The sequence below is a fragment of the Ammospiza nelsoni genome, chromosome 21 (genome assembly GCF_027579445.1).
Source record: "Ammospiza nelsoni isolate bAmmNel1 chromosome 21, bAmmNel1.pri, whole genome shotgun sequence".
NCBI lineage: Eukaryota > Metazoa > Chordata > Aves > Passeriformes > Passerellidae > Ammospiza > Ammospiza nelsoni.
The window spans coordinates 11,810,195-11,837,726 of NC_080653.1; the positions used below are offsets into that span (position 1 = coordinate 11,810,195).

At 44.5% G+C, this 27,532-nt stretch overlaps 3 protein-coding genes across 5 annotated transcripts; all 3 read left to right on the forward strand.

Moving 5' to 3' along the window:
* The first annotated feature begins 70 nt into the window (after window positions 1–70).
* LOC132082772 (protein moonraker-like) lies at window positions 71–2,107 on the forward strand. The gene is made up of 2 exons (XM_059487191.1): window positions 71–452; window positions 1,237–2,107. Exons 1-2 carry the CDS (start codon window positions 363–365, stop codon window positions 1,480–1,482), a joined length of 336 nt encoding a protein of 111 aa, XP_059343174.1. The 5' UTR covers window positions 71–362; the 3' UTR covers window positions 1,483–2,107.
* Window positions 2,108–2,517: 410 nt separating this feature from the next.
* Window positions 2,518–16,410, forward strand: LOC132082467 (Na(+)/citrate cotransporter-like). Of its 2 annotated transcripts, none has more exons than XM_059486736.1 (14): window positions 2,518–2,903; window positions 4,900–5,004; window positions 6,079–6,186; window positions 6,699–6,827; window positions 7,555–7,691; window positions 8,106–8,320; window positions 9,618–9,789; window positions 10,926–11,048; window positions 11,584–11,796; window positions 12,280–12,401; window positions 12,670–12,788; window positions 13,938–14,099; window positions 15,088–15,225; window positions 15,969–16,410. In XM_059486736.1, exons 3-14 carry the CDS (start codon window positions 6,082–6,084, stop codon window positions 16,095–16,097), a joined length of 1,764 nt encoding a protein of 587 aa, XP_059342719.1. In that variant the 5' UTR covers window positions 2,518–2,903; window positions 4,900–5,004; window positions 6,079–6,081; the 3' UTR covers window positions 16,098–16,410. The 2 variants fall into 2 exon arrangements, with proteins under 2 accessions (XP_059342719.1, XP_059342718.1); XM_059486735.1 differs by having other exon boundaries at window positions 2,758–2,800.
* Window positions 16,411–24,161: 7,751 nt separating this feature from the next.
* Window positions 24,162–26,561, forward strand: MED31 (mediator complex subunit 31). Of its 2 annotated transcripts, XM_059486746.1 has the most exons (5): window positions 24,162–24,250; window positions 24,749–24,826; window positions 25,341–25,437; window positions 25,890–26,053; window positions 26,184–26,460. In XM_059486746.1, the coding sequence occupies exons 1-5, from the start codon at window positions 24,241–24,243 to the stop codon at window positions 26,207–26,209; spliced, it is 375 nt and encodes a 124-aa protein (XP_059342729.1). In that variant the 5' UTR covers window positions 24,162–24,240; the 3' UTR covers window positions 26,210–26,460. The 2 variants fall into 2 exon arrangements, with proteins under 2 accessions (XP_059342729.1, XP_059342728.1); XM_059486745.1 differs by lacking the exon at window positions 25,890–26,053 and having other exon boundaries at window positions 26,184–26,561.
* Window positions 26,562–27,532: the final 971 nt, after the last annotated feature.

Consider the following 27,532-nt stretch of genomic DNA (forward strand, 5'->3'; position numbering starts at 1 on the left):
GGCGGGACCGGGTTCGAACGGCGCCCGGTGCGTCCGCCGAGGCCCGGGCCGCCCGCCCGACCGACCGACCGACCTACGTCCGTCCGTCCGTCCGTCCGTCCGTCCCTCCCTTGCGGCAGCGCCCGGGGCCCGCCGTGCCGGTGCCGCCCGGGACGCCGTGAGGGCCAGGGCCGGGAGCAGCCACGGGCCCTGGGCGGTTGCGGAGAGGCCGCCCCATTCTGTCCGCGGCTGCTCGGGCTGGTTCTCCCTTTGTTACTCACATCAGACCCGGGATGGCTTTTGCCAATCTGAAATAACGGTTTATTGTTCTCGCATGATCACAAGCAAGCGATAATAGCGAGGTTTGCTCTCGAGCCGATGAGATGGTACCAAGCAAGACAGCGGTGTCTGATGATGCGTTTGCATTCACCAGCCAGCGATACAGGAATGAAGCTAAAGCTTTACAAACACAGGTAGTATTTGTCGTCTGTAGCGATGCTGAATTGGTTTTCTTTGTGATTGTAACAAAAATATGATTCTGACCCACTTCATGAGACAGCCCAGCAGGGAGTGTCATACTAGCTTTCCTCGTGCTGTCGCACATTATCTTGACACTGTCCTTTAGTAAGGCTAGAGATCACAAACTGGATGTATAATTATTCTTAATTATCTGTTGTGGTTCAATCCCAGTAGGCAGCTGAGCACTTGCTCACCCTCTCTCAGTTGGGATGGGAAAGAGAACTGGAAGGCGAAAAGTACGAAAAGCTATGGGTTGTGATAAAGGCAGGTTAACAGGGAAAGCAAATGCTTTCCTCTTTTTGTGCACAAACAAGGCAAAATAAGGAATTCATTCTCTACATCCTATCAGCAGGCAGGAATTCAGCCATTTCAGCACATATAACAGTGACTTAGGAAGACAAATGCTGTCACTAGTCTCCCCTTTCTCCTTCTTCCCTGCAGCTTTTACTGCTGAGCATGATGCTACAGGGTGTGGAATATCCCTTTTGTCAGTTGGGATCAACCATCCAGTTGTTTCCTCTCTAGCTTCTTGCCCACCCCCAGGCTACTCAGTGGTGAGCAGGTGAGAAGCAGAAAAGGCCTTGACCTCTGTGAGCACTGCCTAGCAAGAATGAAAACATTGATGTGCTGTTAACACTGTGTTCATCATAAATCCAAAACAGTGCCATCATGACAGAGTTGCATCGCCTGTGTATAGCGTTCTGCATAACATCAGGGTTTTTTTTACTCTTTGAACAGCTCCAGTTTAATAGAAATGTTCCTGCAGTTCCAGAGAACTTGGCTCTCAGATTCTCTCACCCCCGTCCAATTATAATAGAAAAACTGAAGGCATCCAGTGATAAGGGAAATCTCGTTGGAAGTGAGGACCTCAGCCTGAGAAGCTCTGGGATGTTCTCAGTGGTGTCTGAAGAGAGACTTAAATGGGCTGTTCAGCTGGCAAAAAGGGACATCAAACAAAGACGTCTCGAAGAACACGTAAAATAGCAGTGCTGCTTCGCTTGGACCAAAGCTGCCAGCTCATGGGAGGTGTTTTCCCTCCATCTCCACCCGGGAGAAACCCTTCCTCAGGCCTCAGCCTCTCATTCCTGGGCGCACATGGGCTGCTCAGCCGTGCTCAGCAGATGCCCAGGCCCCACTGGTTCCCCAGTGGCCCTTGGAGCGTTTGGGGTAGCCAAGTACGTTCCAGGAGAAATCTCCAACCTGCATTAGCCAGCACTGCCTTTCCTCCCTGGGGATACTTTGCTGTGATTGTGATGCACTGACAGCACAGAGGCCCCAGGAACAGCACGTCCTGTCTCCTCCTGGACCTCAGCAATACACTTTAAAATAGGTAACTTCAGAAGATATATAAATTAGAGAGAAAAATTAACAGAACTTCATGTTTTCAATGCCAAGAAGTTTCAAGACTTTCTGAAGGAAGGTCGAGCGTTTGTGTACCTGCTGCTACAACTGATCCCTTATAGCTCTACAATGCAAGTAGTGTCTCGGATGTGACAGACCCTACCCACTGTGGAACAATGGGATACAGGAGGTGCAGAAAATGTTAACTAACCTTCTTAGTCCGTCAAGTAGGGGCACTAATAATAATTCTTTCACTTTGCAGGAGTATCAGAAAGAATCATTCACTAGTTTTTGCACAATGTATCATAATGTCATAGACAACAGCTGCCACATCTCAGAAATTGGTGTGGTTCACTTCCCATCTAAACAAGCCCCTTCTGTCCCCCCTTTTTCTCTGGGAAAAATGAAAGCAGAAGAAAAAGGAAGTGCAGTAAGCCATTATTTAGATCTGGGAATAATGAATGTTTATCAGGATTTTGTAACACAAATTATGTAATGAAGCAGAGAAAAGGCTTTTGAACAAGTATGTTAATGAGATGGCAGCTAAGGGAGAGGTTACAGAGCTGCCAATTCTGATACAAATTTTTAATGTGATTTTCTTTTGGATCATTTTCTTTTGCGGTCATTAGCCTGCACGGCATTTGAATGGGCTTTAGGGCACAAACTATATGGGAAACACCAATTCTAGCTCAAGAAAGACTGATCAGCAACATTAACCGACTGAGAAAATCCCACTGACTCAAAATTCAGAATGAGGGCTTTTATGTAGAACATTGTTGGGCACGGGGATTGTGCCGAAAGGACTGTTCATTCAGAGTCTTGAGAGCTTTTCCTGGAAAAATATCAGATGCTCCACTGGGAACTTAGTTGAAAGCTACTCCTGAAGCAGGACAGTGGGCTGGCAGTAACTGGGAAGGACCGACTGGAGGGAAAATGGAGAGCAATGAAGGAGTGAATGCTGGTAATAACTCTTTCTATTTAAATTCTGCGTAAACCTTCCAGTGCATAACATTACCATACAGGACCTCTTCTAGGCACCTTTTGAAGGCAAGAATCAGGTAGAGGTAAGTTCTGAACTGGTTATTTTTTAAATTTGACTTTCAAAAGCCCAAGTAGAAAACATTCTTTTTCTGCTACATCCTAGAATATCTCAGGGTCAGTTGTTTTAATTTTTGTTTCTCAATGTCAAGTATGATACGACTTACAGTCCTTGTTTAATTTTATTTTGTTAAAACTTTTGTACCTCTGGCTGTTGCATGGAGCACGCAACATGAAAGAACTTTTAAAAGAATGTGAGGAGTTTTTGTCTCGAGAGAGAGTAGCAGTAATCTAGGTCAAATGGACTGTTTAGAACAAGTAAACTGTACTTGTGTGCTTGGGCAGCATTTGAATTAGAAGCAGAAAATATGTCAATCTGTAATTAAATGAACCAGCTTCTGCCTGTAAAGCCACCTTTTCACAGACCATTCCTATCCTCCAATAACTGGAGTAACTGGGATGATTGCCTTGTAGAGAGTGCAATATATCAGAAAGGCAGCTTCTCAGGAACAAACTAAGCTATAAAAAAAAATCTGTATTTTGCAATTTTTCTACCTGGACTGACCCTGGAAATTCTACTTTCTAAGTGGGATGGGTTTTCAGTCCCTTTCTCTACGAAATAATACAGGTCAGCCTTTCTTAACTAGCCTTCAGCAGTGTCCCACTTCTAACTGCAACTCTTGGCCATGGTTCACGTAATTGATTCTGGTATCTGAAGTATAAAAGGAAAGATTGCAGGACTCTGCATGTGGTTTGACAATGCTGTCAAGGTCACCTAGGCATCTTCTGTCTTGAAAGCTGCAGTTGTTCCTGCCACAGCTGTTCCTTGCCCAGCCATAACTCGCCCAGTCTCTTGAGCTGGCTCTAGTGCTCACTGAACACTTCATTGAACCTATTCAGCTCACGAACAGCAGAAAAATGTTCTGCTTTCTTTGTCAAGTTAAATCAAATGAACCCCAGAGCCACCAGCTGAGAAACGTTGCAAAGGCCAGGGAAGGTTGGTGGCAGTGAGCCACAAGATGGGCTTGGCCCTGTTACTCAAACCCTTAATTCTTGACATGCTTCAAAATACCGGGGTTTATTAGGGCAGCAGAACAGCAAATGGAAAAAATGGTATCTTGCAACCAGGAAAAGGGATTTCAAGTACAAGAGACCTGATTCAGCTCCTGCTTCCACCTCACATCACCACCCATGCCGAAGCCTCTTTGTAACTGAAAAATTTCAGTTCCTTTGAAAACTGATTTGAAACTTACTATCAAGAAAAACAAGACAAGTACATTATTCAACACTAGGGTACCTAAGGATGCTACAGTCTCCTGCTTCTAAATGATGTCTGCAACCAAAAGCTGGTTTTACCCACTGCTTCTAAAGCACTGTTTAAAGCTATTGCATTCAGAGCCTTACTGACTAGAGGAAGAGATTCCTTTTCCTTTAAGGTGTGCAGTTGGTGCTCAGTTAGCATGAGCTGAATTTCAGGCTGTGGGAGGTTTTTGTTTGAAAGCTCTTTGGATCACCTAAAACTCATCCTGGATGTTTTGCAAGTGCTTAGGCTCTCTGCAGCTCCCTTCTACCCAGCTGTCAGACCAGTTCTGTAAAGCAAGCAGCCAAAATTTTGTCTGTCCTCTCCTTGGCACAGTGAAAAGGAAGATCATCATCAAATTATATGAAGGTCAGTTTGCAATAATTCTGCACAGTAAGGGAATATTGATTACCTTTTCTGTATTGACTAAAAGAGAAGGACTGAGCCATGAGTTAGCTAGTTTAAATTGCCCATGGAGTCCCATGTCTCATCCCCAGGTACAGCAAGCAAGTCTCCTTTCACAAGATTAGTCCATCTAAAGGTATCAACACATTTTTTGTCTTTATGGTTTTTTTTCTTCACTGCATCTAATTGAAACAAGAAGACAACAAATCACCTTTGCACTGGTCTATCAGAGTTAACCTTAGAACAAGTCCTTCAGAATGAACATTTTGCATTTTCTTGTTTAAGTGCTTCAAGTCTTTTTTTCTTTTTTTGACTAGGAACCATTTTTTCATTGGAGACAGGCCACAGGAATTCAAGTTTTGGCCAATTCCCCACTTTCTGCTAGACTTTGCACTGGTGTGAAGTGTGTTTCCTCTGTGTTGGTAAGTTACCCAGAGGGACAGCTCCGAAACGTTTGAAGATTTGGAATCTGTCCAGATCCGGTTGGCTACTTTTTTTTCTTAGTGGGCATTCACTGCTTTTACAAATGAAAAGTAACATTGGAGTGTCTTGTTTTGAACTTCTGTCACTCAAGTTCCTTTGGTCAGCAGAGGACAAAGAGTGCAAGCTGTAGTCAGAGCTCCTTCATTACTTGCTGTGGAATCTGAAATTCTTTATTCCTGTGAGTAACTGCTTGGTAAGACTGTATTAAGAGATTGCAGGATCAAATTGTTGAGATATGATTTATGCTGGCTTCAATTTCAGGTGGCTGTTGTCATCCCAGAAGCGAAACCTAAAATATCAACTATTTGTTTGTCCTCTGTCTAGTTGTCCTTTTCTGCTCACTCAGTCGTGCTGGCCACCATCAGTAGGGCTGTCCCTTTGGATTCCAAGGCTGCGCTGTCGACAAAGTCACTGAAGTCAACAACGTCAAAAATAACCTTTCAAGTTAACCTTCCTGGGTTATTTTTAACCCAGATCCAGAGGCACAATGCCTCTCAAAACAATAGCAAAACACAGCCATGCATGCCTGCACAGACCTTTGTTTTGGGGAGATCCCCACCGTGGTTTTAACTCTCCATTTCCCCGAAGGAGCTCAGTCCTTCCCCAGCACGGTGCGAATGAGCGGGGGCGATGCTCCCGAAAGGGGCGGCGGCAGCCCCGGGTCCCTGCGCGCTCGCGAGCCCGTGCGCTCTGGGAGCAGGGGGAGCGCTCCTTGCGCGCTGTCCCGACGGCGCCGGTGGCTGACGCGCAGCCATCGAGCCGCTCTCCTCGGCACCGAGGGGCCGCGGGGGAGGGGTCCCGGCAGGGCAGGAGGGCGGTCGGAGCGGGGCCGGGCCGCTCCGGAGGCTCGTTGGTGCCGAGCTCAGCCGCGCCGCTGCCCGGGGCGGCCCCGGCGGGGCGGGCGGGACGTGTCGCCCCCGGCCGGGTCCCTCCCGTCCCTCCCGCCCCGTACTTAAAGCGGCGGCGGCGGCGGGCGCTGCTCGCGCTCGCGCGCTGACCGTGTCGCCCCACAGAGCATGGCCCCGACGTGCCTGCAGCCCCTGCTGAGGTACCGCTCCTTCGCCATCCTCTTCCTCACGCCGCTGCTGCTGCTGCCGCTGCCGCTCGTCGTGCCCACGAAGGTAGGTGAAGAGAGCCCGGCTCCGGGCCTGCTGCCCCCGGTGACCGCGCTCCGCCCGGCTCCGGGCCCTCCCGGCGGCACCCGACCCGCCGTGACAATTAGAGGCAATTCATTCTGGGCCAGGACAAGCGCAGGCGTAGCTGGCCGGCGTTGGCATTGTCCTGCATTATGTCCTAGCGAGTGGAGTCGGCGGAAGGGCAGGAGTGCTTCCCCCAGCTCTCTGCTGAGGGTCTGGTACTCCTAGCACGTTGCTTGGTGACATTCTCCATCCTGATGCTGTCAGCGTTGTGCTGTACGAATTGGTCAGGATTTCAAATGCCGTGTCTTCCGATTCATCCATCTTACGCCAGGGATGGCAACGGCACAACTCCTTTGCGTTCAGTGGAGTTACACCGGCATAAAATTTTTAAGCTACAGACAGTGGAGTGTGTGAGCCACTTTTAAGAGCTACTAATGTGTTTCTTACCTTTGAAAACAGTTTGTAATGCTTAAATGTGTCTTCTATTATTGCAGGAGGCCAGATGTGCATATATCATCATTATCATGGCTGTGTACTGGTGCACTGAAGTGATCCCCCTGTCTGTCACCTCCCTCATGCCAGTGGTATTTTTCCCTCTGCTTGGAGTTCAGACCTCTAAAAAAGTAAGGAACTTGTGCAATCCAGGTCTGATACAGAGAAATCCAGTGCTCTAATCCCTCATCAATATTTAGCCAACAAGTCTGTATTATATGGGAAGATGCTGAAGTACGTACACATTTGCCCAAAGTGTTAACAGTGCGGGGCTTGAGGTGGTAGAGGGGAGGATCTGTTTTGGACATGGGTCCTGCTGGAGAGCGTCCCACTGGTGCCAGCAGTTTGTGTGTTCCCAAGCACAAAGGGGAAGTGAAAGCAGAGCTGCCATTCTTCTGGGAGATGTCAAAATGCAGGGGACAAACCTGTGGGAGTTTGTCCCGTAGTGCCGGCAGGTGTGCTGTTTGTGCTGGAGGCACAAGGCACCGGCTGAGTTCGGGATCTGTACCCAGGTTCACCACTGCCCAGCAAGCCGGTAAAGGCAGGTTGCTGATGCTGTTGAGAAAGCCCTTTTGGAGCTCAATATTTCCAGCACCTTCCATACTTTGAACCCCTAGCTGCGTTTTAGGAAACTGGTGTCATTTTGCACAATGATGCACAGAGAGCTCCTGCACAGGCAAGTCAGCAGTTACACAGGAGATCAAGGGTTCAGGAAACTGCAGGGAGCTTGCAGGCAGCAGCTGCCTCTTGTTCTAGTGTTGGCTGGGGCCTGCTCCAGTCCGTGGATTTGAGAGGGTGTAAGCAAATTGTACTAGTGAAGCAAGTATTTTGGCCTGATTTATCTTCTTTGTCTTACAGGTGTGCTTGCAGTACCTAAATAGCACAGTCATGCTCTTCTTTGGAGGGCTGATTGTCGCAATTTCTGTTGAGCAGTGGAATCTTCACAAAAGGATTGCATTGAGGGTCCTTCTGATTCTTGGGGTGAAACCCGCACTGTAAGAGTATTACATTGGTTTTCTCTTACCTCTTGTTAGTTTAGCAAAGGCCCAGGGATGGTATTTAACAGTCAGCAGAGAAAGGATCCTTCAAGAGCCAATTTAGCTGTACTTGCAGAGTATCCAGAAATGAAGTTTAGCAACAGGAGCAGTTTATTTGTGTTTTATCCAAAACTAGCATCTGACTAAATTTTAGAGGCTTACCATTGGGGACAAAATGATGACAGACTTAATTAAGCCCTGGGATTCCTTCAGTGAACGTGGCAGAGCTGTCCTAGAAGGGAGTCTGGCCCTGCTCTGTACTAGTGGCTGCACACATCCCTGCCTGGGCTTTGCTCTCCAAATTGTAGTGACTACAAAGCCTGGCAGCATCTGTTCACTTTCTTCCTCCCTCCTCTGTGTCTTTCTTTTCAGCCTGATGCTGGGATTTATGTTAGTCACTGCCTTCTTGTCAATGTGGATAAGCAACACAGCCACCACTGCCATGATGGTTCCCATTGTCCAAGCTGTCCTGGATGAATTGGACATCACAGAGCATGAGTTGACCACGGTGGAACCAGCAACTGGGCAAACAAATGCAGCGATTGAGCTGGAGGAAAAGAGCAAATCAGGGTCCACTGCAGTGAGTGGTAAGGGCCTGCTCACCCATAAGCTGATGCTACTGAACTTGCTACACTCGGCTCCCCAACCTAGGAGTGTTGTGTACCCTTTCCAAGGAAAGAGGATGGTAGTCTGACTGAAATCCTGTAAATGTATGACATATAGGTTTTACAAAATAGCTTTTAATTTTGATGGCTGCCATTTTGTATGCTGGTGCCAGAGCCCAGACAAGTTGTTATGTTCTTTCCTTCAAGCTGGAGTCATCCTCCCAGTTCCCCTAGACTTAACTGCCTGTTTAGGGAAGTGAAGAGCATATCCTGTAGGAAATAGCCATCCAAACCCCCAGCATCCCACTTTCTAAAGCTTGTGATTATCAGTGGGGATTCAGATTCTAGGCCATGTAGGACTATTTGAAAAAATTATGTAAACACAATCTATTTTGGCTGTAGGGTAATAAATATCTCTTTATTGACCAGATGGTATGTGGAGATAGGGAGAAGAAAGAGGACTACTTTAAAAGCCACATGGAAAAGAGGAACTGGTGTAATTTGACTCACATTAGACAAACTGTTCTTTTGTGTGATCTTACCCAGATGCTTGATGCCTCAAGGTCCTGTGCCACTGATGTGGTTCTACAATAGGTTCCACTTCATTTTAAATATGTGCACAAACTCAGACCCTCTCATTTCAGTGCTTTGCTGCGCTGTTACGCGGGGCTATATTATTAAGTATGATTAAAGATCAGATTACAAGTGTAGTGAAGATAATAAGAGTGTGCAAATAATACCCTTTAATATTGTTGAGTTGGTTGCAATTGCCATAAATTCTTTGTCCTGCTCCATTAGTCCAGTCAGACTTCAAGATTAGGGTGTTAACCTCAGAGAACAATGGACACAGCAGTAAAGTTTTGTGGTTATTGTAAATTGACAGAATGCCAAGCAAGGATTTGGGTTTTAGTGTTGTTTTTTTTTCCTGCCTGTATTCACATCTGTTAATGCTAGTTGGGTTCTCGCTGTGGAATTGGAATGGTTTCAGTGACTACAATATTTGGCTGGTGGTGAGCCTCTCTGTGAAACAAGACATTACTGAAAAGGAGTTGTGGCACTGATGTGGGCAAAAGCATCCTTGGATCACGTCCATCAGTCCATCAGCCTCTTTCTTCTGCTCCTCATGAATATTAGTCTGAAGTATTTAGGTAGATATCTGTGAGTTTTGTAATTAAAATAAATGGCACATACAAACTGGAAGCACTAAGCCTACAGATCCTATCCTGAACTCTCTGCCTTTCCAGCTTTACCTGAGGCAAATAATTTTCTTTCTGTCTAGGTGTAAGCAATGAACAAGTCACTGATGACCCCAAATCTTCTGAGGAAACTAAAAGGCGGAAGAGTATATGCAAGGGAATGACACTTTGTGTATGCTATGCTGCCAGCATTGGAGGAACTGCAACACTTACCGGAACAGGACCAAATGTGGTACTGAAAGGCCAGATGAATCAGTAAGTAATTTTTGCTGCTTCTTTTAGTTGCACTATCATACTGTTTGTGTGACCAATTGACTGGTCTTAGATGACAATTTCAGTTGTGAACTTCAAGCAAATAGTTGAGGAACTGAGACTAAGAAATGTGTATGAAGTATTTGGCCTCATTTTTTTTGCTTCAGCGTCTTTTAAAAGGAAGCTGTGTGATGGAATTAAGGTCTTCTGAGAAAATTGGAAATACTTGTTGGCAATCAACATGCAAGTGGTTGATTATGCGATATTGGTTCTTCTGTGTCCTCTTTTTCAACTGAAATGCAGCACATCTGGAAGAGGAACTGCAGTAAAAAGCACCAGAAGAATGTAGATTAACTCTACTCATAAGCACACTGAAGAGAGCTAGCAGGAACTTGGCCCCTCCTGTAACACTGTTCCTCCATGCTGTGGCTGTGGAAACTGTGCAGTTGTGTCGTTCTGTCATTGCTAAACTGAGGCTGGGAACTGATCTACATGGAACCCAATCTGCAGTGGAAATTTTTCCAACATTACTTCCTTGTGTTGCAAGTACTTCAGCCTTAGCTGCTACATTATCTCTTGGTTTTAACATCCAGCTGGAAGTTTGCTATTGATATTTTTCCTCCAATCATTATTGGCAAGCACAGAGAATAACAAAAATTGCCTTTCTTAAAACATTGTCATCATTGTTTCAAGCCAACTAGCAACTTTTTCATCTGTTGAAGGCAGCAGAAGTACAGGCGTTAACTTCAGGGAAGACATTTCTTGTTCTCTTACTAGAGTGATTTGGGAGGAAGAAAAAACTATCCTTTCTTGGGATAAATGAACAGATGTGTTAGAAGTGAAAAATGTCTAGAATGAATGGGAGATCTTTCAGCCACGCTTGTCTGACTGAGACCTAAAGTATCAACATGAGCTCCTGTATGCATCAAATTAAAACATAGGGAAAACTGACAATCATTAAAGTTCTGCTCTGAAATCAGGCTGCCTTCTCTCATGACTTAAATTAGGCTGTGGATGTTCCCTACGATTGCTCGTAATGGTTGTCGTAGATTACATGCATAATTGTCTGTAGCACATTTTAAAGGGGGACTAGATTGCTAAATGTTTTGACGTTCATACAGAAAATAATTTCTTTACAGGTTATACCCTGACAGTAATGATATTGTGGACTTTGCTTCCTGGTTTGGATTTTCATTCCCAAACATGGTCCTGATGTTGACACTAGCTTGGCTTTGGTTACAGTGCTCCTTCATGGGACTCAAGTGAGTATTTATCTACATGATATTGTGTAAACCCCTCAGTAAGTTAGTGCAGATCTGCTTTCTGAGACATCTGGCTAAAACAAATGCAGTGAGAAGTTATTAATTTTGTAGCAGAGAGCAGGTCCATTTCACAAAAATTTTGAGGTCTGGAAACCTTTTGTGTTCATGGGAGGTATATTAAGGCAAAAGCCATATACATTCCTAATCTTCAGACAAAATTGCCTTTTTATTTTTCAATCTCTCGCCTGTGAATTTCAGCCCTGGGAGATCTGTCATAGCTGGTTTGCAGCCATTGATTCAATCCTGACTTTTTCATCCTGGGTTACTCCAAATTGCCATCCTTTGATAGATCACGTTCTTCTGTGAGAACTGGTGTGTCCCCACAAAATACTTTGGCACTGTGGTAGTTTCTATATTTATGGCCTCTGCTGTTGTCTGTGCCTGTCCCCAGGAGGGGCAGCTGCAGAATGATAAGGATGCTAGATCCCTCTAATATGTTCATACTTACAGTATTTTTTTCTCCCTTTTTTCAAAGCATAAAAAAAAACTGGGGCTGTGGGACACAGAAAACTGACAAAGAAAAAGCTGCATACAGTGTGCTGAAGGCAGAAATGAAGAAGCTAGGCCCTATGTCTTATGCTGAAATAAATGTCCTCCTTTTGTTTATATTGCTGGTGCTCTTGTGGTTTTCCAGAAACCCAGGCTTTATAAAAGGCTGGGCTAGCATACTCTTCAAAGGAGGAGAAAAGTAAGTATTTAGGTTTTTTTTCCATCTTTTACCCACTTGGTTATTAATCAGATTCCCTTGTTCATACATTCCATTTTGAATGTGGGATCATTAATTCCAACTTTACCTGACTTCACATGTTTGCTGGGCTTGATACAATGGCTTGTACATGACACTACCAATCAATCATTCAGGCCATTTCTTTAGATGTCTGTCTTTGAGATACAACTGTTGAATCCTGGCTTCAGCGCAGAGAAAGAACCCTGCTCCAGGAGGGATGAGTTGTCATCCAGGACTCTATTTATTAATGTGTATTGTAGCTTGTTTCTTTTATTATTGTGTTTAAATTATGGCCGATCTGAGAGACTTCAGACATCAGCTGATGTCCTATTTTGCTCAAGCCCCAAATGGGATGGCAAAGTCAGTGACTAGAATGCTGGAATACAACCCTTTTCTCGGAGAAAGGTGTCCGTTTTCTAACCTGTATTCTCTTTTCTCCATTAGGTATATCACTGATTCTGTTCCTGCTATGTTTGTTGCCCTGTTACTGTTTGTCCTTCCTGCTCATAAGCCCAAATGCATAGGCTGGAATACAAGCACGTCTGACTCTGAACAGACTGAAGAAGGTATTTAAAAGAGGGACTGTAGTACTGTGAAACATCTAACCCACTCAGCCAACAAGGCAGAAATATGCACTGGATTTGCATGCAGTTCTTTAGAGCATCTCACCTGCCTCCCTTGTGGGGCAGCGCTGGGGCACAGTCCGTGTCCGTGTGTGTTACCCTCGCCCTGTGCAGATTTCTCAGTGCTGTGCATCTGCCCACCAGTATCTTGCAGAACAGAAGATAAAGTGTCTTCGCTCTCCTAAAACATGTTCTTTATTTCTCACTTCAGATAAGAAAAAGCAATTTTTTTCACCCCCGCTGCTAGAATGGAATGTGGTTCAAAGGAAGATGCCCTGGAACATTGTGCTGCTGCTGGGAGGAGGTTTTGCTTTGGCTGATGCAAGCGCAGTATGTCCTGACATCTGTTTTTCTCTGACTCAAAGGCAAAATTCCCTGGTTTGTTATCTAGTCCTGTATTACTGGGCATGCACCCAAAGCCAAACCCAGTAGCAAAGTTCAGACCTGAAGGGAGATCTAAATTGGCAAAAACCAAAGAGAGGTGAATGCTTGTGAGTCTTCTTCAGGAATTTTTGTTCTTCAAAGTTTCTTTAATTTATCTTACCTCTTGGAGACTCCCAAGTAGGTTGGGATCTTCGCTGTCTGGACAGTCCAGAAAAGCATCCTTTCTTAATTCTGTAATCATCCCAATCCCAGCCCTGACTAGAAAAGTAGAAATATAGATAGCACCTGCCAGATTTTCAGTACCATTTGAGGTTTGTTTGAGGTTTTTATATCTTCAGACTTACAGCAAAACCACTGTTGAAGTGGTCGGAAAGAAAATCCTGGGTTGATGCTGTGTTTATAAATTCACAGAAAAGGCAGCTAAATTCCCAAGACAGGAGGGAATCTTGAGGTGAACCACATTGTTTCTTTCATCACTGCTAAATGCATCTAAATCAAAGCAAGCATTAGCTGTCAGTAGTGCGATATTTTGGGGAAAGTCATGTTCGCATCTGAGTTTTGTGGCTAATTAGGTTTAAACCATGGGGCAAGTTAAAGCTCTGGCCCTGACATTCATCCACCTACAACACACATAGATTATTAAAGTTCCAGAGCATTAAAAACTATCAAGTCAGATTTTGTAACCTGTTTGTATCAACTACTGCCTGTGTTCCTACAATAGAGCATCCATACAGAATCATAACCTTCAGAAACCTTAGAAAGATGTGCCAAGAAGCTTCTGGGCCATACACTAAGTATTTGCAATGACCTCAGAAAAATTTTCTTATTCAGCAAGAAAACCAATAATTTTGTAACCTGTGTGTGAGCAAGTATTTGGTTTCTGGAAGAATCAGAACAGTGGGATTCAGTGTGATGTCCAGTTGGCAAGGAATTTTTTTTAGTTTTTGTGACAGATAATTGTACTTTCCTGGATGGTGTTTGTATAATTCTGGAGTCCTTTAGTATTATTTGTCAGGAATGTTGCCCATAACATGGCTTCCCTGTTTGTGAGTCAGGGGTTCTGAACCTCATTGAAACCCACTTTCTTTCTTGCAGAACTCTGGGCTCTCAGCTTGGATAGGTCGTCAGATGACACCACTGGGATCGATCCCACCATGGGCCATTGCATCAGTGATCTCCTTTATTACAGCTGTCTGCACTGAATGCACCAGTAACGTGGCCACAGCTACCCTCTTCCTGCCTGTCTTTTCGTCCCTGGTAAGATTGCTTCTGTTCTCTTACCCTGTCAGCTGGAGGATCAGAGTTAAACTGCGTGGCAAAGCAATATTGTAATTATTGTCTTGGCTGTTGCTCCAGTGTACTTCAAAGGAAGCCAGGTCATGCCTTCTGTGAGGTGTGTGCCTTGACCCTGGTGAGGGTGAAGTGACAGTCACTTTTTCCATACAGTTCAGCAAACATCAGTTACTTCTGGTCATTTTGAACCATCAACTTAGAACTGGAAAAATGCACACACACAAAACCCAAACCAAAACAAAATCCAGCACTTTCTGATGGTGCCTCTGAATTACTCATCTTCACATTTTGTGCTAAAATACTCAAAGTGGTAGGCCTGATTATTAGGAATGTGCAATTTCTCATAGGAACGCAGAACAATTTTAAAACTTAAGGAGGAAAACCTGATAAGTTTTGCTGCCTTTTCTGAGCAGAATCAAAACTGTGGCATAAAGAGAAAAATAGATTACTTTGTTCTTTAATTAGAAAAGGACAAACACTTTATTCTAGACTATTTCCTCAAAGCAAAATTACCCCAATCAAGGTACTGAGCTATTAATGACTTAAATTGGCACTTAAGCTTTGAGTGCCACAGAATTTATGTAAAGTCTAAGAGTGTCACTCCACATGCCTAGTAATTATAATTCCCATTCCTGGAAAAAGGGTGGTCTGAGGTCAAAGAAATGATTGCAGGGTATTTTTGACCAGAAATCTAAATGATGCCATAGAGCAAAACAAACAACAAGCAAGAATCAAGCCTTGATTTTAAGTATCATGGGACAGGAAACAACAGCAAGTTATCTTTAAGCACATGTGGATTTCAGAATAAAATGTTTGTGAATTATTTTGGTGATGTAGTACGAGGCAACAAAATAAGTCTATGTATCTCATTGGTCTGGGGTAGATTGATCCTTTATGCTTTTCTTTTCGTTTCAAACACCCCCAGAGTGATATTCTCTCCATTTCATTGCAGGCTGAATCTATCAGGATCCACCCTTTGTATGTTATGCTGCCTGGTACTCTCAGTGCTTCATTTGCCTTCATGCTACCTGTTGCAACACCACCAAATGCAATAGTGTTTTCTTACGGCCACATCCGTGTTTTGGATATGGTAAGATAATTGCCTTCTCTCTTATCTGAAATTCTCCATTGCTTTCTTCCTGAAATATGGCGAGAGTTTAATTTTCTTTGCATAGTATTTCCAAAGTACCAGGAAGCTGTTATGGGCTGTAACTGCAACTCTATGCCACTCTCTTCTGCATCGTTAATATTGTGATAAAAATTTGCATCTCTGAAGTAACAGTACTTCTCTCATGGGCTTTGGCAGACATACAGATTGGCCCAAGTGAAATGAAGAACTGACCAGTCATAAGTCTCTGAAACGTGAAGGGTTAAAGTGCAGGCGTGCCCTGCAGTGTTCTGGGGCTTTGGCAAGTGTCTAAAGCCTTGTCTCCACTGGAGCTGAAAGCAGAAGGTAGCAATCAGTAGCCCTTGGCTCTGGTCCTCTGATTTTCTGCCAGACCACACAGGGCAGGTTTTGGGCGGAACACACAAACATTACTGGTTTTCTAACTGGATACTTGAAGAGGGCATAAGCTGTTCTCTGACTAATAAGAGCGACGTGTTACACATGCTTTAAAGTTCCTCGACTGGTTATATACATAGCAAAGCGCTCAGAGACTTTGCACAGTGTGTTCCCTGGTGTCCCCACCTAAGCAAGGGCAGAAGGCAATGGATACAGTGGTATTTCTGTGATTTATTTGACCATCTTTCTTGTGTATGTACAAGTAGGTCTTGCTGCAGTTTGCTGTGCTGGTGTTTGGTTATTGTTGGTTTGGATTTTTTTCCTCACAGGTTAAATCTGGACTAGTGTTGAACATCATTGGAGTCTGCTGTGTCTCCCTGGCCATCAACACGTGGGGAAGGCCTATGTTTCAGCTGGACACATTCCCAGCCTGGGCAAACAGCACAAGAAGTCAGTGAGCTGTGAAGAATTCGTGTGTTGAACTAGGAAAGTACCCTCAGTACTCCCTGTTGCCTACAGTCCTGTATAAAGTCTCATCACCACTTCAGATCCAGTGTTGGGTGTTTGCTGCCTTCCAGCAGTCACACATCAGTTCAAGTCTGAACCAACCCAATCTTACTCCAGTTGTGCTGGAGCCAAAAGTGCTTGCAATTATACAACCTCTCTGTCAGGATCATAAGTATGTTCAAGTGATCCATTGTACCTCCAATCAAGGTCAAGGATTAGGATTTATCAAACTTTCAATAAAGAGAGAGGAGGCTGTTGTATCAAGTGGTTTGAACTATTATATCACTGGTATGTACTTGTGTATCATTAGCATTGAATATTGCACTCAGGCAGGGGCTGAACATTCCTTACTTATTCCTTATATCTACAATCAGCAACTGTACAGAGAAATCCCTGTTGTCACTTGTCTAGTGAAGAAGGGGTATGCCATGTGGTGCTATGTTATGTTTTAGGTGGGCCTCAACCATGTGGTGGATCCTTCCAAGTCAACATCCAACACACTTTCTCTTGCCTTTTTTCACTCCTAAATCTCCCTGCATTTTGACACCTTTATTGAGGGTTAATGTAATTCCATGATGGTCATGATTCAGCTGATATCTCAGACAACGATGCACTGAGGCTGGCTCTGTGTTTCTTGCACTGTGGCAATTAGAGAGCAGGGAGCCTTTCCCTCAGTCACAGGTGTGATTTCACATGCCAACTAGTGTTTTCCGAGTGCCAGCCTGGAAGTGACCAGTGGCCCTTGGGACTTGACATCTATTGCAGAAGTTCCTGAATTAGCCCCTGATGTGCCTTATTAATTAATTCTGGAGTTTTTGAGTGAAGCCAAGACATGAGGAAGGCTCTAACTGATGACCTGGGAAAAGTGTAGGGGCCCAGATTTTAGTGCTCGTGCTGGCTGACAGCAGTGGGAGTTGTCCTGTGTACTTTGGAATTCATGTCTTGTAAGGAAAGCAGTTTGCAGCCTAATTATGCCATTTCTGTTGCAGAAGTCGTCTACAGAATGATTGATGTTGGTCTGGGTGTATATTGTCGAGTGTGCCTGGATGCTTTCCCTTCAGCCCTGGGGATGGAAGTGGGTGGGATGTAAAGCAGCGTCTTACAGTGGAAAGATCTGTGGGTATGAGCTGGGATTTGCTTCCAGACTTGCCATGTATCCCTGTGCAAGTCAGTTCACCTCTTTGTGCTTATTTCCCCTCCTGAAGAAGATGGTATGGAACCTATCTACCTCACCAAGGTGTTGTGAGGACATAAGGTAAAATTCTGCAGCCATACTGATTTCCCACCTTGTGATATGGGTGCAAGGTGTTAAGTTTTAGAATTATAGAATTCTGTGTAGAAGATAGTATTGTGTTTAGGATATTCAGTAGTTCTGTTATTAAATTCTGTGAATTTTCTTAATGGAACTGGAAAAATACATTTTTATCTAGAAGTGAGGGAAATATTTATCCACAAAATGACCAGGTGCTTTTTTAAGCAGAAAACTGCTTTAAGAATTTATTTCCATGCCTTTATCTTTTATGCTCTTTCTTGGTGGTAAGCACCATAAACTATGCACTGAATGTTGTTCCCAAGAGCCACCAATGGCTCGCTGTCTTCCCAGATGGCTGCAGGTAGTGCAGCCTCACACTTCTTCCAGGGAATGGTGGAGTATGTGGATAAACACACTTCCACTTGCAGAGTCTCTCTAAGGAAGAGGCCAGCTCTAGTGCCAAGAATTGCCAGATGAGATATTGCTCACAGGCATTTGTCATCACCTGAAACTTATGACAGTATTGTTTGAAGAAAGTGAGACCAGGAACAGTTGAGCACGTTCTTTCCTTTGGCAGTCACCATTTAATGCGGATTTGCATCTCTAGGTATCTAAATGCATTTGGGAAAGGGACTTCCTTTCTGATGGACTTCACAGTGTGAGAACATGTTACTTTTGCCAGATACATGGAGCTCGCTCTGCTCTGTCTGACAAGATACAGAGGAGCTTGCATGGTAGACTATACTGAGCTTGGCATTCTCAGTTCATGCAGACCAGAACTCCTCTAAAACCAGTTCCAGCTAAAAGCTGTAGGACAGACACTTCAGTGTCCTGTTTGCAGAAAAGAATGTTCTGAAAGGTTCTTGAAGGGGAGAGATTGCCCTCGCCTCAGCCAGTGAAGAGCTTCACTCTGTTGCTGGACTAGAAGGAAGCAAATGCTATTTTCATCAATGGTCACACAGGGTGATTCATGGTCAGGAGTGCTGGGCCAGGGCAGTGTGCCTGTGGGGTAATAAAGAGTATTGAGTTTATTGTAACTGTGAATTATTGGATGTGTCACCTCTCTGTACCGTTAATAGCAGTTTCTTTTTGAGACACTCGTATGACATCCTGTGATTGATTCATATTTAATTTAAATGGGTGCCTGGCAAATAAAAACTTACTAGAACTGTCTCCCCTCCTGTGTAGCATAGTGGACCACTTGTTTCTGCATTAGCTTCCACTGTAGCACAGTGGTGCCCTAGTAAGATCCCAGAAGGTACAGGCTCTAGTGAATAATGCAAGGCAGAGATTTGGACACCACTTTTAGTGTCTTCAGACCTGAATATCAGTGGTTTCTCTTCTTTAATCAGCTAAGTGATAACTCAAGTTTGCATCTCTGAAGAATGTTTAGGTGGGACCAAATCAGCTGGCATACCCTACAAACTGTCTCATTCATTTCAGAGTAAAGGATTATAAGACTCTAAGAAACACAACCAGTTTTTAAGAATAAATGTTGTACAAACTTTCCAATATAACAGGCACAAATGGGCTTTTCTTCAGCAGCAGGCATGCATGGTGTCCTGTTCCAGTGCCCTGAGTAAATACATATTACTTGCAGTGGACAGTGCAAGGACAATTGGTTTGCGACTAGATCTGGTTTACAGCCCCTTCAGCTGCAGGACAAGTATCATAGAAACTTACCAGACATGGCAATTGTTTTGTTGCTCATCAAAGGAATATTGTTTTAGGTGCAGAAGTTGTGATGCTGCTAAGGTAGTGGCATAAAAGAATCGGTTTGCCCCCTGCTTTCAAACATGCCCCCCCAGCACCCACAAAAAACACGGGAGGATCCTCAGTGTGGGCTTTGTCAGGGTGAGCTATTCAGCCACCCTGAGTCACCAAAGAGTTCCCGTTTTACCATCCGAGGGCAGAATGTGATTCCTTGTGGTCGGTGAGTCTGTCAGCTGGCCAGCTGGCAGTGCCACCTCTAAGGAGCTAAATTAAAGCTTTCTTATTTTCTGCCCACATCTATGGATCCTTGGCTTTTCCTCTCTTCTCTCAAAATACCAGTTTACCAAAATATCAAGTTGCTAATTATCAAGTTTCTGCAAGTATTGAGCATCTTAAACCTGCAGCATTGTGATCTGGGCTGCTGTTGCACAGGGCTGCTGCTTGGTCGTGTACCAGTGTGCAAGCTTGTTCCCACAGTGTACTAGTGCTTGGGAACGGTCTCACAACTGTGAATGAGTTCGTGAACTACCAAACTGCAAGAAAATATACAAAGGGAGAACAAAGGTGTTTCCTGCCCGTGTGTTGAACACCTAGATCTGTGAAATAGAGAAGAAAAACCTTTCAGCATTCTCTACATGATCAGAAGTCCCCAATCTGAAGAGTGGTTCGGATTTGTTGGTGTCATCCAGTGAGTTCAGAGCAGCGAGTAATGCATTCCAGCTGAGTTCTGTTCTCACTTGAACTCAGTGTTTGGCTTATTCAGCCTTTGCTTTCCAGCTCAGGTGTGTTGCCACTTGAAATAGCAATAACCTGGTTGTAGCCAAACCCAGCATTTGCTGACAAAGTTGGAATTGGACAGTTGGTGAAAATCAGTCCAGAAAAAGAAACAGATCACTGAGTCAGACCTAGCCAAAATGCAGCAGTGGTTCCTTAACATACCACCTCTTCCTTTTCAGTAGTGACATATTGTATACATTTTTACATACTTCACGTCTTTTTCCCCCCAAGTGTCTGTGCTAAATATGTGAAGAGGGGGTGGTAATGAATCCTGAGCCCTTGGATCAAGTGACAGAGTTTTCACAATGTTTTCCAGTGTGGGGGAATAGATGTGTGACTTTAGACAAGTCTGATCAATCTCTTTGTGTCATGCAGAGGTTTTCAGCACTTCTGGCCTTGCACCACAAAGCCACCACTCTGCTGCAAGACTTAGGCTCAGCATTTGTCCGTGTGGTTTAATGGCGGGGTGCTGGTTCTCCTCTGCCCAGAAGAACCATGCCAGTGGCAGCTCTTAGTGTCAGATCAGACCTTCCCCTCCGTGTGTCTTTGCTGGCCCGAGTGAAGGTCTGTGGCACAGAGAGGGCTTGCCATGCTCTGCAGACTGCCTCTGCTTGGCACAGAAACTCCGAGGGAAGCACAGCCCTTACCTTGGGGGCACAGAGGAAAGGCAGGCATGCCATGCTGCCCTCAGGTGATTGGGGACTGCTTAATACAACGTTTGGTGGTTCTTTAAAAATAGAGCTGACTGTACTGAAGCTATTTTTGCCCATTTAGGTTTTTCTACAGCACTCAGTCAATAGTTGCCCATTTATTACGGTGTAAATGTAGATTTACATTTCATGTAGATTCTGGCCATAAGAAAGAGACTGTTTCTTCTGTCAGAGAAAAGATGTTTTCCTTCCCCAGTTTACTTCAGTGCTTTATTTACCCACACAAAATTGTTTCCCAGTCTTATTTGGCACATGGCACTTCCATGAGTTTTCACAAGCTGCTTCAGGCCTGAGTGTGAGCCTCATTAAAATGTTCATAAAACTTTTTTTTATAGACAAACCATTTTCTTGAAAGAACTGAATGTTCCAGATACTAAATCTAATTTATTGTAATTTTCTTTGTGAGATATTCTTTGAGAACAATAACTTGGATTGGGTCTTTGGAAATATTTTAGAAAGCCAGCTGAAGATCAGATTTTCACCAGAAACAAAGTTAACACAACCTTTCAATTAAGGAAATTTTTTTCTGGAGGAAATTTCTATTTTACTTCAATATTTTGCCTTGGCTATACAGTCAGACATCAGAAACATAGGTATGTATATTGCTCCTGGCAAATGGCTGACTTCAAATTCACCGGCTGTCCAGGTGTCCTAATAGAAGCCCTCGATACTTTTAACCAACTTATTAAAGAAAAACATAAAATGCTTTCTGACACATGACACTTAATCTTGAATTTATCTTTGAATTCTTGTGTTCGTCTGAAGCTGGAGGAGTACCACAGTCACAGAAGAACATGTGCCAGTGCCTTCAATACACCAGTCTTTTTACACCATTTCATCCAATTTGCAGCTTGCTTGAATGGTATTTGGCATCTGCAGATGAAATGGTTCCACCATGACTGTTATTGGCTGCCTTCTGAAATGCGCATTACCTGCCAGTTTTTTGACCTCAAAAAAGAAAACTTTGTGAAGAGTTAAGCCTTTAATTAAATATGTTCTGACAATTGTTTTAGTTGCTGAAAACTATGATTTTGTTTCTATTGAATTACAATTATAGCATTGAGGCAAAAAAATTGCAGATTTTGTGCTGGCTTGTTATATATATAACATAATGCGTACTCTGCTCTCTGTTATTTAACCATATTTGAAGCAGGATGCTCTCCAGTCTACAAGAGCTGTCTTGCATTCTGCGGGTAAAAATCCTGTCAGATGTCCATGTTAGTATCAGTTTGCATTCTGTTCCAAAGCAGTGGGCAAACGGGGGTGAACAAGAGGGGATGTCTTGGGTTTCATGCACTGGTGTGAAACACGTCCCTGTTTCATCTCACTTGATCAGTTTTCAGTGATGAAATTGCTGGACCTTTTTTCTCTCTGGTGCAAATGCACTGCACTCTGGTGTCACAGAGGAATCTTTTGCAGCATTTCTCTTCCTCAGTGTTTACCTTCAAGATTCAACAGCATGCCAGATGAGACTTAATTTTCTCTTGTGTCCCATAAAACCTTGGTGGCTTCAGAAGTGGCTCCATTTAAGAGCTGTGTCTCTATGCCAGTTCTAATGAGTTAAGATAACCTTATTGTCCTAAACCATGACATTTCTGGGCAGGCAACAGCAATGATAGCAGTCTAGTCTCTATGAAAGGAGAAACTGATGCAGCAATGTCATCCTGGTTCTATGACAATAAGACAAATGTCTGGCTCACATTTATATTAACACATGTCCTGCAAGTCACCCGACATTTAAAAACAAAACAACAAAAATCAAACTTTTCTTAGGGAAGGTTCTCATATATAAAATCCTTTATAATATAAAATCTCATACACTAAAATCCTGATTTTCAATTTTGTTCCTAATTTTGACGGACAAGAATTGAGATGTTTGACTTAACTTGGGCAACCATACATAGTAATTTATTTTTGTGACCAATCCTTTTTTAGAGTTCTCTCCTCTGAAGTCACTCTTGGGAGAGAAATCCTGTTCTAGAATAGCAGTGCAGACACGTGGGATCTATTTGATCTCTTCTTTTAGCTCAAAGTCTGTGTTTACTGGGGAGTGGCTTGTTATGTTTTGATATAGTAATAATATTATTTCACAACCACTAAAATGTTGCTTAAGAAAGCAACCCTTTTTTTATTAAGAAAAAACTATGCACGGATCCTTTTTATATGGTTTTTGTAATGCAATTCCCAGTGAAAAATTCATACTGCATAGGAAAATATAGTATTATAGAAAATTGCTATGTTCGATGCCAAAAATACTTCAACAAATGAAAATCGAAAATGATTATACAACAAATAAAGGAAGAAATTAGAAGTATTTCAGGTAAATCTGTAGAGATTGCTTCCACTGCTGTTGCTCACTCATGGAGCATTTGCATATTAATGGTTTTACTCTGAGACTACTGTGTTTTAATTAATGAAGAATTAAGGTTAGAGGTTGACAGAAATCTCCTTGGCTGACTGTAAAGTCACTACGCAAAACAAACCTGCAAACCTCCAAACTTTGTCCAATATCCAATATTTACCATTAAAGTTTAAATACAGTTTAGTATTTTAGGGTTGGTTCCCTCCACTTCCTTTTGCTCTGGAAGTGATGAATAGTGGCTTTATCTAGTAAAAAGCTAAAATGAATGTTCTGCAAATACAAACAAAATTTCATCCTCCTTTTGTCCTTCCCAGCTCAAGGGTTATGTGCAGGAAAAGCATGCGTGGATCACAGACCCCAAAGCCAAATTCTAATGGCTCTGGGGCTGCCTGGCCTCCGCGGTACCCGCGCTCCAGTGCCCATTCCCAGAAGGAATGCTCACGTTCGGGAAGAGTCGTAGGGGCTGGTGTCGCAGGAATGTAACCCTGAGCTTGCACTGGACCCCCTGGCACAAGCAGCACCAGGGCTTTTGTGTGACCGGGCTTTTCTCCCCTCCGATGGGGAAATTCTGCAGGGCCGGACGCAGCCGCCGGACAAAGCGACTGATGTAAAACGGAACGCTGCTCGTTTAAAAATACACTGGTTTGTATTTAGTGATTTCTGAGTTCTTTGGGGTTTGCCGGGAGCTGCAGCAGAGCGCGGTGAGAAGGAAGGAATTTGTACAGAGCATTTTCGAGGAGCGAGGGGATGGTGTCAGCCGTGCTGAGCTCCCGACACCGCAGTGTTTGCAGGCTGCTCTGCGGGCCAGGCGTGAGGGAAGCGCTCCGTGCAGTGCGCGCACACCCAGCCCGTAAAATGACCCTCACGTGTGCAAGGGGCGCCGTGTCAGTGTCCCGGGCCGACTGTGAAGGACACGGCTGGGAACGGGAACGGGACCAGGAACGGGCACGGCAACGGGAACGAACGGCGCCTCCAGCGGAAGACCAACGCTGGGCGCTAGAGACCATTGCGGCCCGCCCCGCCTCCGCCCCGCCTCCGCCCCGCCTCCGCCCCGCCTCCGCCCCGCCTCCGCCCCGCCTCCGCCCCGCCTCCGCCCCGCCTCCGCCCCGCCTCCGCCCCGCCTCCGCCCCGCCTCCGCCCCGCCTCCGCCCCGCCTCCGCCCCGCCTCCGCCGCCGTTGCTAGGCAACAGCCGCTGAGTTCCCAGAGTGCTTAGCGTTGCGTTTCGCCGGGCTGTCGGCAGGAGGCGTGCTTGTCGCCGGCGGGTGTGCGCGCCCCGGACATGGACGCGGGTGCGTGGAGCGTGCGGAGGCCGGTGCGGGGCCGGTGCGGGGGCCGGTGCGGGGCCGGTGCGGGGCCGGTGCGGAGCCGGTGCGGGGCCGGTGCGGAGCCGGTGCGGGGGCCGGTGCGGGGGCCGGTGCGGGGCCGGTGCGGGGGCCGGTGCGGAGCCGGTGCGGGGGCCGGTGCGGGGGCCGGTGCGGGGCCGGTGCGGGGGCCGGTGCGGAGCCGGTGCGGGGGCCGGTGCGGGGGCCGGTGCGGGGCCCGTGGGGCCGCCGCCGGAGCTGCGCAGGCCCCCAGAGCGGCGGGTGTGACGGGACCGCGCAGGCCGAGAGGCGCCGCCCGGCGCCGGGGCCCTTGGCAGCTCGCGGCCCCGCAGGCCCCTCCCGTAGCGGGCCGTTCGCTGCCCTTCGCCCACCCCGGCCCGCTTTGCTCCCGGGTGGCACAGCGACTGGGATTACTTTCAATCTGTTGTGTGGGTCTAATTCTTACTGGTTTTTTTCTTTAATCAGATGATACAGGAAATCGACTTCGATTCCAGTTGGAGCTGGAGTTTGTTCAATGTCTGGCAAATCCAAATTACCTCAACTGTGAGTACTTAAATAAATACCTGGACCCAGACGAGTTAACATAGTGTATTAATGTTTATTGTTACTGGTAATTTGAGAGAGAGCTAAACAAATAAAAGGGTTTTTCAAAGCATAAAAGTAGTCTGTAAAGAAGAAAATAACAAGTTCCAGTCTGTTATTTAAAAGTAATGTCAAGTTAACAGTATTCCTTTATCTGAAAACAGAATTTTACTAATGTGAATAGTTTTAGGTACTATACATAACTCATTGCTAATTTTGATGCTGCAGTCAAATTTTCTTGTTTCAAAAAGCTGTTCCATTCAATGGAAGGTGCAAACTGTAAGGGAGATGAGACTAATCTATTATTTTGTTGACATAAAAATCTTATATTGCTCTGTGGTTTTTAATTTGCCAAATATAAATTATCAAAATTTGATTGTAATGAGAAAGTTTTGACTGTGTGATTTTTTTCAAGTGTGCTGGTATTTTACACCCATCTGTAACCGTCAATTCCTTATTTGTCATTTTATTTCAGTTCTTGCACAAAGAGGCTACTTCAAAGATAAAGCTTTTGTAAATTATCTGAAATATTTACTTTATTGGAAAGAACCTGAATATGCAAAATACCTGAAGTAAGTGCTAAATTCCCTTAAGTTTCTGCATTTTAATAGTTTGCCATTGACCTCATTTTACACGCTGTACAGTACCACGTTAGGATTTCATTTTTGCCTGTAACATTACTTTTGTCTTCCCTGCAGCATAGATTATGCAAGATCATGGTTATATGCAGTGTAGATTTTCTTGTTTCCAATAGTCCACATGTAGCAGCAATGGGCAAAATTATGAAGAATTCATGAGTTTTGCATAGAATCTTCCTTTAAAGCCTTAATCTGCACTTTCAATGGGTTTAAAATCAAACTATTGAACATTAGGGTAAAAAAGCAGTTAAGTGAATTTTAAGACCAGTTTTGCATTATTGATGCTTACATGAGGCAAAGGGTGATTTTGTGTTTTTGCAAGTGTGCAAATTCCTTCCGTTTTTGGAAAATGGTTTCAGTCATCTTTAATTCGGCTCTGGAAGCAGGCCTTGTAAAGCCAGATGGATGGATGGATTTGGCCTATCAAACCAAGCCATTGGGGAAGAAGGCAGGAATGTGCATTTATTACTGGGATTGGATTCCTTGTTTCCTGGGCTGATGCTGCAGTTACCAACTCACAGTGTGCATGCTGAAGTGGTTTCACACTTGGGTAAAGACACACGAGTCAAAACTAACGACCCACAGAAGTACTGAAAACTTTAGACTTATTGTCCCTTGTAAAAGGGACTGACTCGTCCCTTGTAAAAACCTGTATTATAGCGTGTTTATTTTTAACCCAGGTATCCTCAATGTTTGCATATGCTAGAGCTGCTCCAGTATGAACATTTCCGCAAAGAACTGGTCAATGCTCAGTGTGCCAAATTTATTGATGAGCAACAGATCCTCCACTGGCAGCACTATTCCCGGAAAAGGATGCGCCTCCAGCAGGCACTGGCTGAGCAGCAGCAACAAAACAACACCTCTGTAAAATGAAAACCACATGCAGTAGTGGTGATTAGGTGTACTTTGGGTTAGTGAAGTATTTACCGGAGATGAATGAACCCTTTTGCAAGTTTGGCTCTGGGTGTGTGTCCCTTTTTTTTTGAATTTATCAGGTGACTGGGGTTTTTGTTTCATCAACTCTTTTGAAGACTAATAAACACCGGCAATTAATTTTATAGTGTGGACAATTTTGTAAGAGCTTTACTACCATAGTTATTGATCCTCTTGATTTTGAACACAAAATCTAGATTTGTTACTTACTATCTAGAAAGAAATGTAGCTTATGTAGCTCTAAAGGCTGTTCCTAGGAAGCCTTTTCCCTGGAGAATAACGGTGTCTCAAAGTGTACTGAGAACTCCCCGCTACTTACAGTTCTGGGACAAGCAAAGGTGAAGTGATGATAAAGTCAAAACCGTGCAGTTTTTCCTTGAAACCAAGCTGAGCTATTACTTATCACTTCTGTTTCCCTGGCCGTCATTGTTGATGGAAGTTATTTTTCCTTACAGCATGTGGTACAGATAGAAATCAGAGTGTACAGGGTGAGGTCTGGGGAGCAGAGCAGAGATAGGTGCTGATAAACTCTGCAGGATAGAGAAGGAAACAAGGTGTAGCTGTCTCTGTTCTGTTAAACTCAGCTTCCTTGAGTCTTGGCCTCTGTCCGTGCAGCAGTGGCTGCTCTGGAGTCTCTTTACACTGCGTGTAACAAGAACAGGGTGTGCAGGGAAACATGCCGTTGCTTGGGGTATTGGAGAAGCGCTTGCCATTTATTCCTGTATAGTTTTTTATTCTAAGAACATAGCTCTTGGCAGCTGCCAGGGTTTTTAATTTTCATATTTTTAGACTGTATTTCTGGTGCATTCATGTTGTATTTCCTGTCCTTGTAGGAACAGGTACTCCCAAATGTTAACCATTAAGATGGGATCAGTGACACTACAGCTGCCAGCCATCACATTATCACACTTAGACTGAACAGATAAGTCATTAAACATCTTTGGCATTGAAAATTTATCTTAACAGTTTCAGTAATTATGTGGTCAGGCTTAGGAAGAAGGGCTTTCTCTTTCTCCCCTTCCTCCTTACTCGCTGAAAGTGCAACTTGTAGTTACACTTCAGTAAATGCAAGCTAATCTGAGTTTCTAACACGAGC

Bases quoted from the DNA above. Each gene is read 5' to 3' on its own strand.
- LOC132082772 (XM_059487191.1), top strand. From the start codon at position 363: ATGGTACCAAGCAAGACAGCGGTGTCTGATGATGCGTTTGCATTCACC. The intron at 453-1,236 runs GTAGTATTTGTC...CTCTTTGAACAG, and splicing joins CTAAAGCTTTACAAACACAG to CTCCAGTTTAATAGAAATGT.
- LOC132082467 (XM_059486735.1), top strand. The intron at 6,828-7,554 runs GTAAGGAACTTG...TTTGTCTTACAG, and splicing joins GAGTTCAGACCTCTAAAAAA to GTGTGCTTGCAGTACCTAAA. The intron at 11,797-12,279 runs GTAAGTATTTAG...TTTCTCCATTAG, and splicing joins CTCTTCAAAGGAGGAGAAAA to GTATATCACTGATTCTGTTC.
- MED31 (XM_059486745.1), top strand. The intron at 24,827-25,340 runs GTGAGTACTTAA...ATTTTATTTCAG, and splicing joins AAATCCAAATTACCTCAACT to TTCTTGCACAAAGAGGCTAC. The intron at 25,438-26,183 runs GTAAGTGCTAAA...TTTTTAACCCAG, and splicing joins GAATATGCAAAATACCTGAA to GTATCCTCAATGTTTGCATA.